This window comes from Macadamia integrifolia, chromosome 5 (assembly GCF_013358625.1).
Source record: "Macadamia integrifolia cultivar HAES 741 chromosome 5, SCU_Mint_v3, whole genome shotgun sequence".
NCBI classification, from domain to species: Eukaryota; Viridiplantae; Streptophyta; class Magnoliopsida; order Proteales; family Proteaceae; genus Macadamia; species Macadamia integrifolia.
In genome coordinates, this window is record NC_056561.1 from 22,702,500 (window position 1) to 22,721,255 (window position 18,756).

Consider the following 18,756-nt stretch of genomic DNA (forward strand, 5'->3'; position numbering starts at 1 on the left):
CCCAGCTTAACTTGCACTAACGGACTGCGACTTCACGTAAGAATCTTCAAAATGTAAGGGAGTGGTCCGTAATTATTGAAAAATATTGGTGTACCAATGTAATTCGACCAAAACCCAGGGTAGGAGGCGTAATTTTCCATAATCCCTAATAAGCCCAAGGTTCCGGCATCGATGAAGCTCTCTGACGTTAGCGAAACTCATCGCTATCGTCCCGAGAAGGGCTGAAAACTCCATTTGAGAGGAACTACTAAGAACAGAGAAAGAAGTGAAGGACTTTAACACTAAGTTGCATCCGGGTTAGGGGAACTGAACATCGCTTTTCTTTTTGTTGGGTTCTCTGGAACTTTACTATTCTAATGGTTCCCCATTGAGTTTTTCACTATGGAATCCTGATTTAGCCATTTCCTTGCCAGCCATTAGATAATGGGTTTTGTGCTTAAAGATCCAGCAACTCTATGGCGACAAGAAAACGTTGTGTCGTTGTCTCAGAGTCCTGGACGGAATAGTATTATTCTCAGGAGTCGAAGACTGCCAAAACGTATCTGCTCCATGTCGAAACAGAATCTTGGGTTTCCAATACTGGTACTGATAGATTAAAGCTTCTGTTCCTTCTTGCAGCTTTGAGTTTATTTACATTTCTTTACTGTCTGAAATAGAATCTGCTTTGTGAATGTTTATATTTTTGGTGTTTTTGTTACCTGGTCAAGTTGTTGTTCTTGCATTTGATGTTAAATGTAAACAATAATGGTGGAATGTTAAATTGTTAATTTCTGCAACAAAATGGTACAAATATGCCTATGGGTACTAGTATGATCTTGATTTGTGGTTAGTGGTTAAGTTTCTTGATGACACTATTATAAACACTTCTTTTCCTTAGTAAGTTGTTGTCGGTCTAGGTTTGCACTGCTTGAAATGCTAAACGACAATGCTGCTGTTGCTGGAGGCTAGACTGATAGTAATGAAATGAACAAATATATGATTATTTTAAGACGCAGAGACCTGAGAATTAATTTTTTTATATTTTTTAATATCTTGCCATTTTATTAATCATACAATAATGCTATAATTGCAAAATTTCCTTTCTCCATTAGGTTTAATATTTTATTATATACTAGTCACTTGGGTTCTGCTGGTTAACTGAGGCACAAAACTCAAATTCACCTCAGTATGTCTTACACCAACTATTGTACTCTGAAGCTACTGAAACCATTTTGTGCTGAGAGAAATGGTATGAATATTCTGGTCAATTCCATGAGTTCCTTCACTACATTAAGATCATGGATTCTGTGTGTCTGTCTTATGTTTCATCAGTTACACAGTTTATGGTCACTTACAGTGTATTAGTGGTTCTTAAGCTAATTTATCTACATGGTAACTTATAAATATTTAGTACATTTCGTCTTAGTACTACGATTGGTGTTCCATGAGAAATTGACCTAGAACTAGAAGGCATGGCAAATGAATTATTCTTTTTTGTTGATTATGAAACTGTTTATCCTTTTACGGATATAGATGCATCAGTATATTTTGGGTATCACAATATTTTCTCTTTAAAGGTGCAGTAGATAAATCATATTAATGAAGGACCATAGTCCACTTTATTATATCTTCTTTAGGACATGTGTTGTTGGGGCTGAGATGTGAGATTCATCCTCACCTGCTTCATACATTTAATCTGAACAGTCTAAGATAATAGAATTACTTATTCTTGCCACTTCACATTGCAAATAGATGAGTGTAATCCTTTTCTCTTTCTCACTCATGCTACTTGAAGGCCGAGGATAACTTATTTTCAATTGATCAACACTGAGCAGTTAGGATTGCTCAAGGAAAAAGCATGGACAAGAAAAAGAGCTCTATTCTAGGGGCATCAGGGACCCAGTATTTCACTTTCTCCCCTAAATTTTGCCTGTAATATCTAATTTCCTTAATTTGACCTTCTTGCAATTGCACCCACAAAAGAAAAAGTCCTATGACTCATCAAATTTGCTATTTTAACCTTATATTTCTTCTTCTTCTGAGATTCCTTCCTATTCTGTTGAGTCCCACCCAATCTCATCATCCATCCCTTGAACCTATTCCCTTCCCTTCCCTTCCCTTCCCTTCTGTTCCCTCTTGCACAGCATTCCACAGTCCTTCTTCAATCACAGCAGTGGTCAATGATGCCAGCGTCGACTGCTGCAGTAGGATAGGTGGACATTGGACTCTCTCTCTCTCTCTCTCTCTCTGGGGGAAAACTAAAAATAGAAAGATTGAAGTGTATGTGGGTGGTAGAGATTAGCATAGAAGAGTTGGAGCTGTTAAAAATGTTCGTGGCATCTCCTAGGCCAGCATAGAAAAATTTGGACCTGTTGAGTGATGGTAGTTTTTGGAAATCTAGTTTTTTAAGATCTTTCTTATCAGATATAGAGGTTCAAGCTGTTTCCTTAATTCCCTTAAGCTTTGATGGATCTGAGGACAAAATTTTTTGGCACTAGATTAAAGCTGTTTCTTCAATGCCCATGCGTTTGAATGGAGCTGAGGACAAATTTGTTTGGTGCTATCTGAAATAGGGAATTTAGGGGTCAGTTTGCATATCATCTGGCAATGAAGGAGTTGATGAATTAATAATGATGGTGGGAGCAGTTTGGGGGAGAGGCAAATTGAAGTTCATATGGAAAGATATTCAGAGGTCAATTGCTCCTCCGAAGAAATATTTGTCGATTCAAGTGCTGTAAAGAACTTCTCGCAGAAAGAAAGGCTCATTGAAAAAAAAAAAAAAAATTGCTGAGGCAGCGACAGCGGTGCATTTTTTTTTTCCTGTGTGATCACACTGGTCATATCTGGGTAATGTAGGACTAAATTGGACACCCAATTAGACCCAAAACTGCAGGAACTTTAACACAAAGAACAACCAAAACCAACCCCAACCATATATCAGAAATTAAATTCCAACAGCAATCCAGAAACAGTACCGAACCCACAGAACAGAAACACAGTGAATAAACAAACCAGTAGCAGTTTTAGAACTAAACTAGAGACTGTTAAGTACTAACAAACTTCAGAAATCAGAATATATAATCAACAGTACAGCAGGCTATCGACCTTAAGAGAATAATAACAGAGTCCAGTTCAGCAGTGATTCTTTAGGAGTAAATCAGGAATTGAATAATGAAGTAAGACTTCCAACAGGTTCAGATCAATAGGTGATAGCAGTCCAGAAATCCATAGCAACACAAAACAAAAATCAGAACTCAGATCTGGGCAGAATCCATAATCGACCAGAACTGAGTAATAGTCCACTTCAGCAGGAACCAGTGGACTGATTGGCCTCAAAATGGGATCGAACTTCTTTCAGAATAGGACTAACCTTCGATCAAAACTAGAAGGCCATCGGATGGCTAGAACTCCCAAAACAGCTAGGCCGACAGTAGATAAAATAGAGAATCTTAACCCAGAAATTCTGCAGACAGATTATAACACTTACCTGGCTGGCTGACTGAGATTAGAAACAATAAAAAAAAAAAACCAGAAAATATGAAGATCCACTCGGATTTCTTGCCGCAGAGTGTCGCTTGGATCAAACACCAAACCCTTCTTCTTTGATCAAACACAAAGAAACCTCCTCTTTTTTGTTCATAAAATTCGTGGCTCTACTAATGAGAGCTCTCCTTTATTTATAATAATGATGGGGGGTTACATAAAATAGAAACTAACTTTAGTTTCCAAAAACTGAAATAGGAAACTAAAAATTAGAAACTCACCTAGTTACTAAAACTGAAAATAGAAACTTACAAAATAGAAAGTCCTTTAGTTACTAAAACTAGAAATAGAAACTAGGAAATAAGAAGTACTGAAATTAGAAACTAACTAGGTACTGAAATTAGAGACTAATTAACCCCATCAAAACTAACTAAAAAGGAAACCAATGAAAAAGGGGAACTAACTAGTAATCCCGTACTCAATCTTAGAGCCTCCTTTTAGACTCATAAAAGTGGTCTATTACACTCAAAACACATGGGGTCAAAGGCCCAACATGTATGGAACCCAACCCTAGGCTTATTCCTAATAAAATAAGCATTTTTTGATGATTAATCTGCATCACTGGATTTATATTTTGTAATGAGCTGCTACTATTGGGATGCTTGGGTCCTACTACTGGGGTGTTTCCTAGTTGGGGGTACAAAAAATGAAGAAATAACTTAGTTTTCAAGGCTTTTAATCCTGATCTGAAATCATTGATTGATTCTGCGGTAAAATCTCAGAATTAATGCTGAAATTGAGTTATATTCATCCCTGGGTTGGATATTAACTATAATACTGAGATTCCCATCTCTCCTGGGTTTCCCCTCCTCATGTTAAAGTAAATTCAGATGGTGCTGTCTCTAAGAAGGGGAAATCTGGAAGAAATGTTGTTAAGTTGTACTAATTTCATGAATATGATATGATTCAATCAGAATCCTCATAAATGTGAATTAACGTTGATGAAAATAAACACGTCATCTCGAGTTGAAACCTAATGGTACTAGACAGATTACGGAACAAGAAACATTATAGTGGAATGACTAAAACTGGTTGAACTGGGGAGCAAAACTCAGCTTGTGGATGGGAAGCATAGTTTCTAATCACATGTTATTCAATTTTCCAGCAACAGAGATGTACTTATGGTTCAAGGTTTCCACCAAGGTTTAAAGTATCGGGTTTCGTCCAGGTTTTGACCCTTGGGGAGACCAAAATTTTGGTCGAAACCTGGGAAATTTCAGAGAAACTAGGGAATTTTTCCCGGTTTGGTTGAAACTTAGGTTTCGACCCCCAAACAGTGTTTTTTTTTCCTTATTTTTTGTGTACATCCTATTTTAAACATTTCTAACACATTCACATCATTAATTTCAAAAAAAAAAAAAAAAAACACATAAAGTCATACTTGTATGCTAAACCAAAGGTTTGGTAATCATTACGTTGAGTTGTTGACTGAAATATGTTATAGGTAAATGCATTTTCAAAAACAGAAAAAAAGCATTAACATGAAAAAAAAAATTCGGCCATCGTGACTGCATAGATTGTGTCCTCCTAAGTAACATTTAAAAAAATTCCATAATTCTACTCTATTTACAAGTATATTGTATTAAAAAAAAAAAGATTTTTGGGGAAGTTGGGACTTACCTTTTTGGTCTAAGCTGTCTTTCTTATGTAGATGAAGCAAGAATCACCATTAGATTCAACTTTATGAGGCAAAAAATGAAAATCTCCATTGTTTCCCCAAGTTTCCCACTCCTAAGAGAACAAACTAAGAAGAGAGGGTCGAATTCTGCTAAAGAAGGCTTGAGTTTCTTTTCAAACTAACTTATATAGGACCTGGTTCAAGTCAAACTAGTTGGTTTGGTCGAAATTTTCCATATTTCGGTCGGAGGAAGGTCTCCCTATGGGCACAAAAACCCCCAAAGATGAACAACTTCTGTTGGCTGATTATGAAGTTATGAATCTTCTTGACTTTCAGACCTAGGAGAGAGAAAGTAGATCTTCAAGAACAGCAGCAACTGACTTCAACTGGGCTTCAAGGGTGGATCGAGTGATCCACTGATGGGGTAGAAGTAGAACATACCCTATTAATGCTGGACAGAATTGACTTCAAGTTGAGGAGCTTCTGGAGATCGATCGGCTTCAGGAGAGAAGTGTTCTTGCTGGTTGATCTTCAATGAACAGGTCTGATTTCGATTGTATCAATATTGGCAGCAGCTGTGAACAGAAATAGGCAATCGAATTCAATAAATAAGAAGAAATATAAAAGGGAAAGTGGGGGAGGAGTGGCTATCTCAGCCTGGGTGAAGCAAATCCGAGTTCCAATGACTGAAATCGGATCGCTTAGGGCCCCACTTAGACACTCAATAAAATAAAGACAGTCACCAATGACAAGTTGTATTGAAATAAAGCTTCACTAAATGGCAGAATTGTAAATAAATGGAACTTTAGAAGGGAGGTGGCAGTTTTGTAATTAGGCTAAACTTAAAACACAAGTAAAGGTTCAATCGACTAATGAGCAAGGGTAGTTCAGGAAATCACAATTAATGTTAGGACAAAAGAGATTAATAAGTAAAAGAAGGGTATAATGGTCAAACCAGGGGAGTAGTTGCCCTAAATAACCTACGACGAAGTCTTCTCGTTCCTTGGTCGACTTGCAAGAAGAGATGGGGCAGCAGCTTGCAATGGGAGTAGCTCCTTCAAACCCTCTCTGTTAGGCCTGAAATTTTAGGCGTGGTGTCGCAAGAGGAGGCTCTTCCAAATCCACATAATATCTGGTTAGGTTGGCAGGCTGGAAGGACGTGGGAAGCACTTAAAACTGAAGATGGTGATAACACCCAAAGCAGGCCTAAAACTTGGCTTCGATCTCAAGACTGAGGAGGGCTTTGGAGCTGGAGTTTGAGGAGTTATGTCGCCCAAAGGGAAGGAACTTACAACCAAAGCCTCAGTCCCACCAGGTCAAGCACCAAGGAGTTCGATCCACTAATTGATGGGATCCGGGTTCCAAAGACTGAAATCGGATCGCTTAGGGCCCACAATAGAGTAGTAAACTCAAATAATAAGAGGTAATGGTAGTTCTGTAAATAAATGGAAGTTTTTAATGAAGAGGGTAAGTTTGTAAATAACAGAATATGCAAGGGTCTGGATATCTAAATGAGGGTTGGACACAAAGGCAATTCGTATTTATTTGGAAGGGGTAGACTAGGAATGGCAAACAGTTGAAGGGAAGGGTATAAATAAGGGGTTAAAAGAAGGGTATTCATAAGGAAAGAAGAAATAAGACAACTCATGATTTTAAGTCTTCTTCCACCTTGGAATAGGCTGCAGCAATGGAGTCAACAGTACTTTGAGATGGAGAACTCACTGGTTAGGCATCGGCTGGGTCTGAGATTTCAAAGGAGAGGTCGCAACTCACAGCCCTACTAAAACGATTAAAAGTCTCCTGAGGCAACAAGCAAACCAGAAGTTCCAGGTGACTGAAGCTGAGCTCTACGGTGAAGTTTGGTCCAGACCTGCAATTGAAATTCTATCCTGTGATCAGAGGGATTTCCAGAACTCGAGTTTTGGGGTTTGGATCTCTTAGGGAAGAGCAATCTTCGCACAAAGTTTCAGCTCCAACAGATCGAAGGTGAGAGAGATCGATCCCTTGTTTGGTGCTGAAACTATCGCCCAGAAACAGGGATCAACCAGCAATGGGGAGAATGAACAGTAGGAGAAGAAGAACAGAGGGAAAAGAAAAGAAAGTCAGGGAAGGGGAAGAAGAAAGCAGTTTAGAAAAGAGAGGGAAACCACCCATGGCAGCCATCGTTTCAAACCAAAAACATAAATTTTCCAATTCATTCAATTCTTCAAAAACTGTTTGTTGCTAGAGTATTACATGGCTTATAAAAGAAAACTCAAACATCAAAATGGTAACTAATTTAAAATGGAAACTAATCTAAAATTAGAAGCTAAATAATACCAAAAGAAATTGTTTCTAAAACCAAAAGGAAATCAAATCAAAGGTAAACTTTTTCCTAGATCCATCACCCAACTGCATCACTAATCTGAGGCTGTATCTATCGCCCAGAACAGGGGATCGACCAGCAATAAAGGGAATGGACAGTAGGAGAGGAAGAATAGAGGGAAATGAAAAGAAAGTCATGGTAGGAGAAGAAGAAAACAACCCATGGCAGCCATTGTTTCCAACTAAAACATCATTGTTCATATTCATTCAATTCAAAATCTCCTCTCCACTGGGTATAGAAACACTATTTAAAGACTTGAAAATAAACCTACTTTCCTAATTGAAATTGGAACAAATATCGCATCTAAACTAGGATAGAAATAAAATCTCATCAAGTAAGAGTACTGCCAAACTAATTCTAAGCTTAAAAAGGGAAGTAAATAAGGAAACCAATCAAAGGTATTTCTTCTAAATCCATTGCCCAACTGCATCACCAGTTATCCTAGCTGCTCTAAGCAATTGATTGCAAACTTTTTTTATTCAAATCTGAGAAACAATGGTACATATGCCTCTCTATTTATAGAGAGAAGTTTACAATCATATTAACACTAGGAGCTAGTTTCTAAAGCGGACTAGACACTCCTCCTACAACTAGGAATTGAAATAGACTAAGACTAGGACTAGGGCTGATAGGGCTTAATAGGACTTACAATCAATGGGCCCAAAATAACATAAAAGACATTAAAATAATACTTCAGTGAAAGCCTAATTCGATGGGCCCATTGGGCCCATACCTTACTACATCAAATCAGGCCTCAATTAAGAGACAGATTGTAGGACCTTTGGGCTGGGCTTCCTCCTGCGATAGCCCTGCCCATAATAGGGATCTACATCAATAGGACTATTAATCTTAAATTTGGAGTTTTATTTCCAACTTGATTGGACTACTTACATAGCTCAGATTCTTTAAAGCTAACCTGACCCCATGAGACTTGCTGTCTGCGTACAATTTTCAAGTCCAGTAAATAAAATCCAGCTTAATTAATAAAATGCAAAGAATTGTACCATGTGACAGGAAGTACTTGATTGCAATTCTTCTTTGTCAGTCTCTCACATTTAGTGTCCTGGTTATGAGTAGAAATGCCATGGAACTCTTGTGCTAGCTGAAGGACTATTAGCCATTAGGCCTCTAGTTTGTCAACCTACAAGTAGTAGGTGTCCTTGATGTTCACTCATTTCTTTCCTGTTTTCAAGTGATAAAATTCAGGAAATATTCGATTGTTAACCGCAAATAATTTTCTTTCATGACATCGCAAATTCAAGTTTTTCAGTTCGCTTAGTCAAACTGTCCAACATGATTTGATTCCAAGTTCTCGACTCCCCCCCCCCCCCCCGCGGTATCCATGCAACTCTAATCTACAGTTTTCCTTGGGAAGTTGATCCATTCTGCTTCTTTCCTAAACAATTTGATAGCCTTTTCACCTGTCCTTGTTATTTAATTGCTTGCACCTGTGAAAGTTATCTTTCACTTGTACTGGGTTTCTTACATTTATTTATTGACATATAGATTTTTTTGTCTCTAGTATGGCATACCATTTTTAGGTTGATGGGTCTTGTCAAGAATAAGTGCTGCCAAAGTTTCGTCACATGGAAGTATTGTCACATACAATTTATGCCCTTGTGGTGGTTCTAATTTTCTTTAGGTGAACGGTTGTACTGGTAAAATGGGGAGGGCTGTCATAGAAGCAGCAGTCTCTGCCGGAATTCAGTTAGTTCCTGCATCATTCAGCACTTCAATGGAGACTGGTCAAATTGTGGAAGTAGGTGGGCAGAATATTCAGGTTTTTGGCTCTTCCGAAAGAGAAGGCATTCTCGTATCAATTTTCAAGGAACACCCAAATCTTGTTGTTGTTGACTACACTGTGCCTGGTGCTGTGAATGGTAATTTTATTTTGATCTTTATTCAGAGAATTCCTTCTTTTTTTTTTTTTTTTATTTTTTTTTTATTTTTTTTTATGCAGGGTTTGGGTTTGGGTTTGGGGGAGAATACATAACAAAATTTATTTGTGGCATGGCCAACTAGTTCAACCCTATGTAACATGTGCTAGTTGTGACCTGTTATTTCTTTAAATGTCATGCCTCCAGCATAGTGGCCAAGTTTTTTCACTTGGTCACCATGATCAGAAGAGGAAATATTTTGATGGGTGAGCTGAAAAATCCAATGGTTCTATTATTTCCCAGGATTCTGAAATTAGGAAGTACGTTGAATATTACTTTGTGGAGCTTCACTAGTCCAAGGGCGTGTTAAAACATCCTAAGCTCATTGATTGCATTTCTTCTCTGGTTTCCAGTAAACACAAGGCTATGTTGACAGCTATCCCTTATGACTATGAGATCAAGGCTACCATATTTGATATGAATGGAAATAGTTTTCTTGGCCTAGATGGCTTCCCCAGTGCTTTTTTTGTGGTATATTGGGACCTCATTGCACTGATGTTGGCAAGGCCATTAGAAACTTTTCCATTGAGGGTGTTCACATGAAAGGCTTTAACAATGACTTTATTTCTTTGATCCCAAAGTCTCAAGTGCAAGATCTTTGGAGCCTTTTAGGCCGATATGCATGGGGAATTTCTTCTTTAAGATCATTCCAAAATTTTTGGCGAATAGGCTTTCTGGTATTTTCCTTATTCTTATTTACTCAGAGCAAGGGGATTTTCAAAGGGGTAAAGTTATCTCTTCTAGCATTGCTATAGCTTTTGAGCTAGCAAATATTTTGCCAAAAAAGTGTGGATATAAGTGTGGATATGCTGGTGGATTATCCTTCGAAGAGCACTGGTTCGTCGAGTGGAGGGTATGGTGGCTATAGTGAATCTTCTACTTCATTCCCTAACATTGAGTATGGGGGTGGATTAGGTGCTGGGTCATCTTTCAGTGACAACATCTTCTTGTATCCGTCACAGCCATTTGTGCCAGTTCCACCCTGTTCCAGTCTCAGACTCTCAGTGAGCCATTTCCTAGGTTGGTATACCTCTAATAAGTTGATGATGAGGCTCATAGGTGGGATATCATAGACTATTAGAACAATTGAGCGCAAAATATGTCATGAGATACATAGGTGCTCCATTTGGAGGATTAGACCCGCCAAAAAACTCCATGTGGAATTGAGTGGTGAGTATTTTATACTAGTATTTCCTTACCTAATGTATGCTTTGATTGTTTTAATTGCATATTTACATTTCCAGTAGCTAAACTAAATGTTGTCATTGCTTCTGATAGGGTCTATTATACAACCACATTCAACGTACACTAGCAAACTTGGGTTCAAACAACAAGTACCCTTTTTTTTTCTTTTTTGAAAATAATCCATGGAATAGGTGTAAAATGGTCAAAATAGGCAGCATACAAAAATACAGGTCAAACCATTTTCTAGGCCTTGGTAGCTAAATTATATGTTGTCAGTGTTTATGATATTGTACAACAATGTTCTACATACACTAGCAAACTTGGGTCCAAACGCCAAGTACCATTTTTTTTTTTTTTTTTTTGAAAATAATCCATGGGATAGGTGTAAAATGGTCAAAATAGGCCGCATACAAAAATACTGGTCAAACTATTTTTCTGGGCCTCAAAACCTAGATTTCGACTTTGGCCCACAAAAATCGCAGGTTTCGACCAGTTTTCAATTGAAACCTCCAGGTTTTGGTTTTGGCCAGGGTCAAAACCAGCCTCTTAACCAAAACCTAGAACCTTGTGACAAATCTATCTTTGGTAACTTAATTCCTGTTTGTCATTTGTTATGGACCATCATCTGTGTTTTGTTGACAGTGATGCCATGTGGGATGCTTTTGGCGGATCTAGATTTCCTTTTCTCCAAGTTCCTTTTATGTTTCCTTGTTCTTTAGGTAACTTTTCTTGCTGATGGCAATGCCGAAAGTGAATAATCTATCTATTTAATTTTTGGTATTTTTCCCATCTGGGTAATATGCTTGGATGTTAATTCTGTAATTTTTTTGGCTTTTTTTTTTTTTTTGCTGACCTTTAGCAAAGAAAAAAAAAGAAGGTATAATTTATAATGTTTGTTCGGCTATAGACTGTTTATAACTCATATTTCCCTGTAGTTAAGTATGACCTTATTTTTCATTTGCTTGCTTTCCTAAATTTGGTCTTTTGATCTGCAGACAATGCAGCATTATATTGCAAAGTTGGTGTTCCTTTTGTGATGGGAACGACTGGTGGAGACCGGGAGAGGCTCTATAAGACTGTTGAAGACTCAAATGTCTATGCTGTAATTTCTCCACAAATGGGAAAACAGGTGTTTAATATCCTTCATTTAGTTTTGGTAACGAAAGAATTCTTTTATTAAATCTCATTTTCTGAGGATATCTTCTTTGGTTGGTTTTCTTAGGTTGTTGCATTTCTTGCAGCCATGGAGATTATGGCTGACCAGTTTCCTGGAGCCTTCTCGGGCTATAGCCTAGAGGTAGTGATCTTTTCATGAATTAGTTATTTCCTGTTTGTTATTCTATATTATGCATGGAAGTTTCAGACTTTGTTCCTGAGTAAGAAGCATTAGCTTACTCACTAGAAAAGTGAATAAATATTTATGGTACCATTTCTATTTCTTGAAATAGCCTCAATGGAAGTCTTATAATTTCAGAAGACGAGTTTTTTTTTTTTTGAAACATCAAGAAAAAATAAGAAATGAAGTTGGGAGAGAAACTTTTAAATGACTCAAATTTTCTGAGGATGTGATACATAAAAGAAAATACCTTTGTGGGGTGGGGGGGGGGGGTTGGGGAAGGAATCTATAGTTGGTCATGTTAAAAAGGAGAGTGCCAATAAAGTGGGTGATGACTATCTAAGTAAGGGGTGATTCATCCAAGGCTATGTTATGGGAATGGTGTTCCTTCATTAGAACTTCACCTCTCCAAAAATTAGTGTGTATTGTACTGTGATTTGGATCAAGGTTCTTCCCTCATTTTTGAGGGCATAACATTGTTGTACAATCTGATGTGCTTAGGGGTGTCAATTGCAGGCCCGATCATTCAAAATCTGAATCGGCCTGATTATTAAATGTGCCGGGCTGCAGCCCGGCTCATATGTTCTAGTAGGTAGTTCCCAGTGCAAGGGTGCTACCCGACCTGGACCGACCAATTAATAGCCCAACTTAGCCCGACATGGTAAGGCCTGTTTATAACCCGCTTAGAGCTCATTTGCTAAGTCCGACACATTTAAAGACCATTTGAAGCCTGATTATAGGCCATTTAGAGCCCGATTATAGCCTGTTTAGAAATAAATGTATCATTAGCTCGTTTAAAGCCCAACTAAGGCCCGTACAGCCTGATTACTAAGAGCCCGATTAATGACCGGTACCCGACCGACTGTTTATAAATGGGAGCATGCCTAGCTTATGAGGACCAATTACTTAAACAGGATGATCACGGTGCAAGGTTTTAAAGTGGGGAAGCCCGATTAGGCCCAATCGAAACCATCCCAGCCCGACCGATTGACACCCCTAGATGTGCTGGTGCATCTCAAATTGTTCTATTGGGCCTCAAAAGACTTTATTTTGGCCAATGGATTGGTTCTGTGAGCCTTGGGTTTTTTATTTTTTGGTTTATTGATGTTTTGAGCCTCTTTTATAATCCTGCATTAGGGGGCTTAATCCTGTACACGGATGTATATGGATAAGATTGTGTCGGTCCCATTTTTTGGATTTTTATCTAATTGTAGCATGTTTGGAGTCTTCTCTCAGCAGGTTAGTTTATTCAAGTTGTAGTCTGCTAGTTAGTTTAAACTTCTTAGGAAAGTTAAGATTCCTTAGTGGAGTCTATTTCTGGTTTTTGGTTAATGGATTGAGTTATTTGCTCTGGCCATGGCCTAGCTAGATAATCTCTCTACCTTCTCTCGATTTGGTAATGGGATTTTTCTCTTTCCTCTGTCTCTCCTCTCTCTATCTTGTGTCTCATTCCCCACAGCTGGAGATTTCTCTCTTTTTCTTCTCTCTATCCATGGGTATTACTAGCTCATTATTTCTTTCTTGTCCAATCTTTATGGATTTGCTTTAAATTTCAAATCCACTTTTTTAGGAAATCTTCTCTTTCGCCCTCTCACAATATTGTCTCTCTTCCTCCCAATCACACTACATCAATCTCTATTAATTGGGCTATTAATTTTATATTTTATTGCTGAAACTATCCTTTAAATCTTTTATTTACTTTCCTAAAATCTGACTGTCGGATTTGACATTAGATTTGATCCGAATCTAGCCTTCAAATGAATTCTTTTTTTTTAATCCAATTCTTAAGTGAGCCCATCACGTGTGGATCCATCATTTGATCTGCATTAATTGGTATTAGAGCTAAATTCTGAATATGATAAGGAGGCCAATCCATCGCATGATTAACTTGATAGGAGGACTGAAAGACTACTGAGCAGAAAATAATAAAAGGATTGGAGAGGGGTTAAAGGTAATTGAAGCAAATTATTCAGGGAGAAAGCTGGAAATCAAAAGGAGTGTCAGCCAATCCTACATGAGCAACAAGAAGATACAAGGGCCGATGTATTCGATGATCTTCAAGAGATGGCCATGATGGAGATTGAAGCATATGGATGGATTGATACTCTGATTGAAGATGTGGAACCCCCAACAAAACCAAATGCTCAACTCCAAATAGGACTCATACTTAATTGACTAGTAATTTTTGTGTGTCTAACTCCTACCCATTAATGCAGGAGTAGATTACAATATACTACAACAACAATAACAAAACTTAGCCTTATCCCAACTAAATGGGGACGGCTACATGGATCTGCAGGCATTTGAAAAAAAAAAAAAAAAAAAAAAGAAGACTTTGGGGCATCCCACTCATGAACGATCGGAAGCTCGGATCCTAGCCCTCCAAACAGCCGTGTTAGATGCCATACTCGAGTGAAGACTTAACTTTTGCATGTCTCTTCTAACTGACTCATTAATGGTCATTTTTGGCCTACCCTTAGCCCTTTTAGCTCTATACATCTGCATCTGGTCACTCCTCTGTACTGGGGCATCCAAGGGTCTCCTTTGGACATGACCAAACTATCGTAATCGACATTCTCTGAGTTTATCTTGAATTGGGGCAACTCCTAAATCCGATCTAATCTGGTCATTTCTTATTCTATCTCTCAAGGTTTTGCCGCACATCCATCTCAACATCCTCATCTCGGTCACACTCAACTTATCTATGTTACACTTCTTGACTGCCCAACATTCTGCACCATACATCATATCTGGTCTTATGGCAGTCTTGTAGAATTTTCCCTTAAGCTTTAGAGGAATATGTCGATCACATAACACTCCAGACGCCCCTCTCCATTTCATCCATCCTACTTTAATTCTGTGGGAAATATCATCATTAATCTCACCTTCTTTGTTTAACGTAGAGCTCAAATATCTGAAATAGTCACTTTGCTGGATCTCTCTCCCCTCAATTTTCACTTCCTCGCTATCAATCCTCGATCGACTGAAGTTACATCTCATATATTCCATCTTCATTCTACTTATCTTGAGACCTCTCGATTCCAAAGTATATCTCCATAGATTACAAGATACTAACCCCCACAAATTATACCCCAAACAATACAATTAAAAGCATAGTTTTTAAGGCGCTGGTAAGGCGACACCTTGGTGCTGATGCGGTCTAAAGATGGTAAGGCTGTGCTCCGCCTTACGTGAAGTGGCGCCTTATGGTGTTTTTTTTTTTTTTTTTAAACACATTTTAAAATGACTTGATGAAGATTCCAAATATAGATTGTTTATTGGTAGGTGTATGATTTTGTTAACACTTGAGATGTATGGGATCAGCTTTACTCCACAAAAAATAACCAAAACAAACAAAACAAAAACACAAAAAAGGGTTTGGATTTTGTCAAGGGTTTTAAGAAAGGGCTTTGAGAATGAATCAAGGAACAAGGAAGAACCACTGATCCAAGCGACCATTTTGCTCTGGCAGCGGTGAGCTTCATTCTTCTTTGACGGGAGTAGAAATATAGTGGATGACCTTAGGACTTAGGCACTCATTTTGGCATCATAGAGGTAAGTATAATAAATACTTATATTTTTTATGTCTTCTTTTCTTTATATTTATAATTTTGTTTCATAATTATGTATTTATATTATATGTTAATATGTTATGATGATTAATGATTGATGATTGATGATTGATGATTGATGATTGATTATTGATGATTGATGAAGATGAACTTAGTTTATTCACTTTATTGATTTGTTTTCTTGATGAATATCTTACATTGGTATGAATATGAAACTTTAATATTTATTTAACATATGAGTAATATGATTCAACTAGGATTTGAGCCAAATAGATTGGTTTTAGAAAAAAAATTACACAGGAACGTTTTAGTCGATAAGGTGACGCTTTATGCCCGCCTTATCTCTAAGGCGCTCTAAAAGACCCTCAAACACCTCCGTCGCCTTGCCGCTTTAAAAACTATGAGACCCATACATATGTTTAGAGACAGACAAAGCCACCAAATGCTAGATAAAGGAAAAAAAAGTTTTAGAAAAAAAAGAAACTCTTGAAGCAGCTATATGAGCCGCGTGATGGAGTTTCAGCAAGAAGAGAAGATGGGCCTGTTGTTTTAGGTTTGGTTCACTTCTTGGGTCAAGTTGGGCTTAAGCTTGAATAACCAATGGATTATACGGGCCATGGGCTTAGCATTTTTGAGTTCACTGTTGTACTGAAGATTGGAGGGCATATTCCACCCTGCATTACCATTCTTGTTCTGGTTATTTTCTGGCAGCAACTTCCATGGTGGTTTTCCCTGACATCCAACCAGTAGTTTAACCTATGTTAATTCCCTAAACCTTCTCTCCTCTACCTTTCGGTGGTAATTTTGAGGTCATCCAATGGTTGGTTCTTCCTGTGGTAATATGTTTCTAATTCTGGATTATACTTGCTATTTCTGAATTTCTTCCATAACTAGGGTTCTAGCCATGAACTTTGGCTGATATTTTAGAGTGTTGTTCTGGCCAAGGAAACCTACTCTCGACTGGGAGATCTCCCACATCTGAGATGTCTAGTTACTAATTCTGGAACCAGTTTGTTTTCTTGAGTAACACCCACTCCCTGTTCTGCCAACAATGTAGACTGTCATATGGTTCTGTTTTCTTGTGATGGGAATATCTGTGTCTCAGACCCTTAAGTGTCCTGAGCGTCAAAAGACTCGATCAGTAGCCTATCATTTGGGTGACTTACTATTTTCTTGTTGCTGAAACCAAGTGCTAGAGCCTATTTTGAAAGTACCTGTGATCCTATAGGACTTGACTCACTAAAACCGCAAGTAACTAAACCCAACCCACAAGTAGGACTGTAGGGTATAATTTCCAGCAATAAAACAGAACCAACGGGTAAGGAACTTGGGCTATGGCTGTGGGTAATTCCAGCACCTCAATCCAGACCCATGACTCTAATGTTCAAGTGATTGAAGTGTTGAGGCAATTGGCTGAACGCATGACAAGAATTGTGCAGCTTATTGATTCTGTACCTGCATAATATGCACCTCCTAGGACTGATAATATAACTATAAAAAAAGCTAAATCTAGAAGTTCCTTATTTTTCTGGGCAAATGAAGCCATGCCTATTCCTTGACTGGTTAGATTCTCTAGAGGAATATTTTGATTGGTACAATTGATAGATGAGTGAAAGGTTAGATTTGTTTATTTGTGATTGATTGGTAGTGCTAAAGAAAGGTGGAGATTACATGAGGAGAGACTCAAAGTTAGAAGACGTGAGCCTAGGACTAAGCAAAAAGAGATGAAGCATGAGTTGAAAAACAATTAATTACTAGAACATATCCAAAGAATCTCTCCCTTACACAAAATTTCCACCAAAAGGCATTTAAAGCTGAAGAGAACTTTAAGAAGTCCTTGATAAAGTTAAGTTCAAAAGTTGGAGAGTAGTAGAAAGCTGATACCAACAAAATTAAGGCGAAGATTGTGCCCAAATTTACATTGCCAAAGGAAATTGAGAGAGCACCAGTAAAGAAAAGGAGCATGAATTTGAAGATAAAGTAGAAATGATCATAGTGAACTGTGATGGTAATGAAGAGACAATGCTTGAAGCTTCAAAGATGAAAGAAAGATCAACAAGTAGATTCTACTGAAGAGGTCTATGTTGTAGAGATCAATGTAGAAAAATCTGAAATAGTGAAAGATGAGAGAGTGGTTGAGAACACTCCACAAGAAATCGTTAACATCCTTGAAGTCGTTCTTAAAAAGGTAGAGCTTGTGCCTCACGTCTTTGATGAGAAGGCACCCAAAGTTGAGAACTCTATGGATATGACATTCACTGTTGATATTGATTCAGTGGTTGAGAGCACGTGGAGTTCGTCAAGCCACCAAAGTTCTTTGAAGTAAAAGTTCCACGCTTCGAAGACTACATTCCAAACATCCATGAGCTACCAGAATATTGTTATGGGCTGCGGAAGGATATTCATCACACAATTGATCCCTCTACTCTACAAAACTTGATGTCGAGGTTTTTTTTTTCAAGCCGGGGAGATTTGACGCAAAATTTCAGCAAGAAGAGAAGATGGGCCTATTGTTTTGGGTTTTCTTCACTTTCGTTAGTTAATTTTGAATGCCCAATGGGTTATATGGGCCATGGGCTTAGTATTTTTTGAGTTCTCTATTATAATGGCAGTTTTTTAAGCCAAATATTAAGTATTTAGGTCCTAAACAGGATTACGTAGTTAGATTCTATTTTTATATTTTTGAGTAGTATCTTTAGTTTCTAATTTTGTTTATTGATGTACAAGGCGCCACTACTACATGTGTGGACTTATTTTAAATAGTTCCTATTTGGTACTTTCCTTTTCAGAGGTAGTAGACTCCTGATTATATTGTAAGAGCCATAGAGCCTCATCCAATATTTTGATAATAAAAGAGTATTGGCTTTTGCCTTTGTTTGCTACGAGATGCAGTTTTTTGGTGAAATGTCCCATTAATCAGTGAGAGACTGACCTAGGCCATAGGTGAGAGGCCTTGGTCATATACCTCCTATTCCTCCCTTCTCCTCTCTTCCTTCTCTTCTCTTCTCTTTTGTTCTCCATTTTGTAGCTGTTGCAACCTTGTTCTGTGGAGAGGTCGACACCTACTACAGCAGTGATAATCATTTACTGTTCTTTAAGTTGAAGTACTGATATCATTAAGCTACCACAAGGAGAAGACCCTGTTGCATCATCTCTGTCCTGCGGCACCTTCCATGTGGTGTTATATTGCAGCAGACCTTCAGTCCTTAACAACTCCTATC

General features: G+C 38.0%; 1 protein-coding gene across 3 annotated transcripts in view; it reads left to right on the forward strand.

Moving 5' to 3' along the window:
- The first annotated feature begins 164 nt into the window (after positions 1 to 164).
- LOC122079496 (4-hydroxy-tetrahydrodipicolinate reductase 2, chloroplastic-like) overlaps positions 165 to 18,756 on the forward strand; it is a 23,970-nt gene continuing 5,378 nt past the window's right edge. The window contains exons 1-5 of one of the 3 annotated variants that reach the window (XM_042646017.1): positions 165 to 296; positions 414 to 582; positions 9,148 to 9,385; positions 11,623 to 11,756; positions 11,850 to 11,924. In XM_042646017.1, coding sequence (XP_042501951.1) covers positions 424 to 582; positions 9,148 to 9,385; positions 11,623 to 11,756; positions 11,850 to 11,924 — 606 coding nt within the window. In that variant the 5' untranslated portion in view covers positions 165 to 296; positions 414 to 423. Of the gene's footprint in view, positions 583 to 9,027; positions 9,386 to 11,622; positions 11,757 to 11,849; positions 11,925 to 18,756 lie in introns of all 3 variants that reach the window. The other 2 variants (XM_042646016.1, XM_042646018.1) reach the window with 2 other exon arrangements.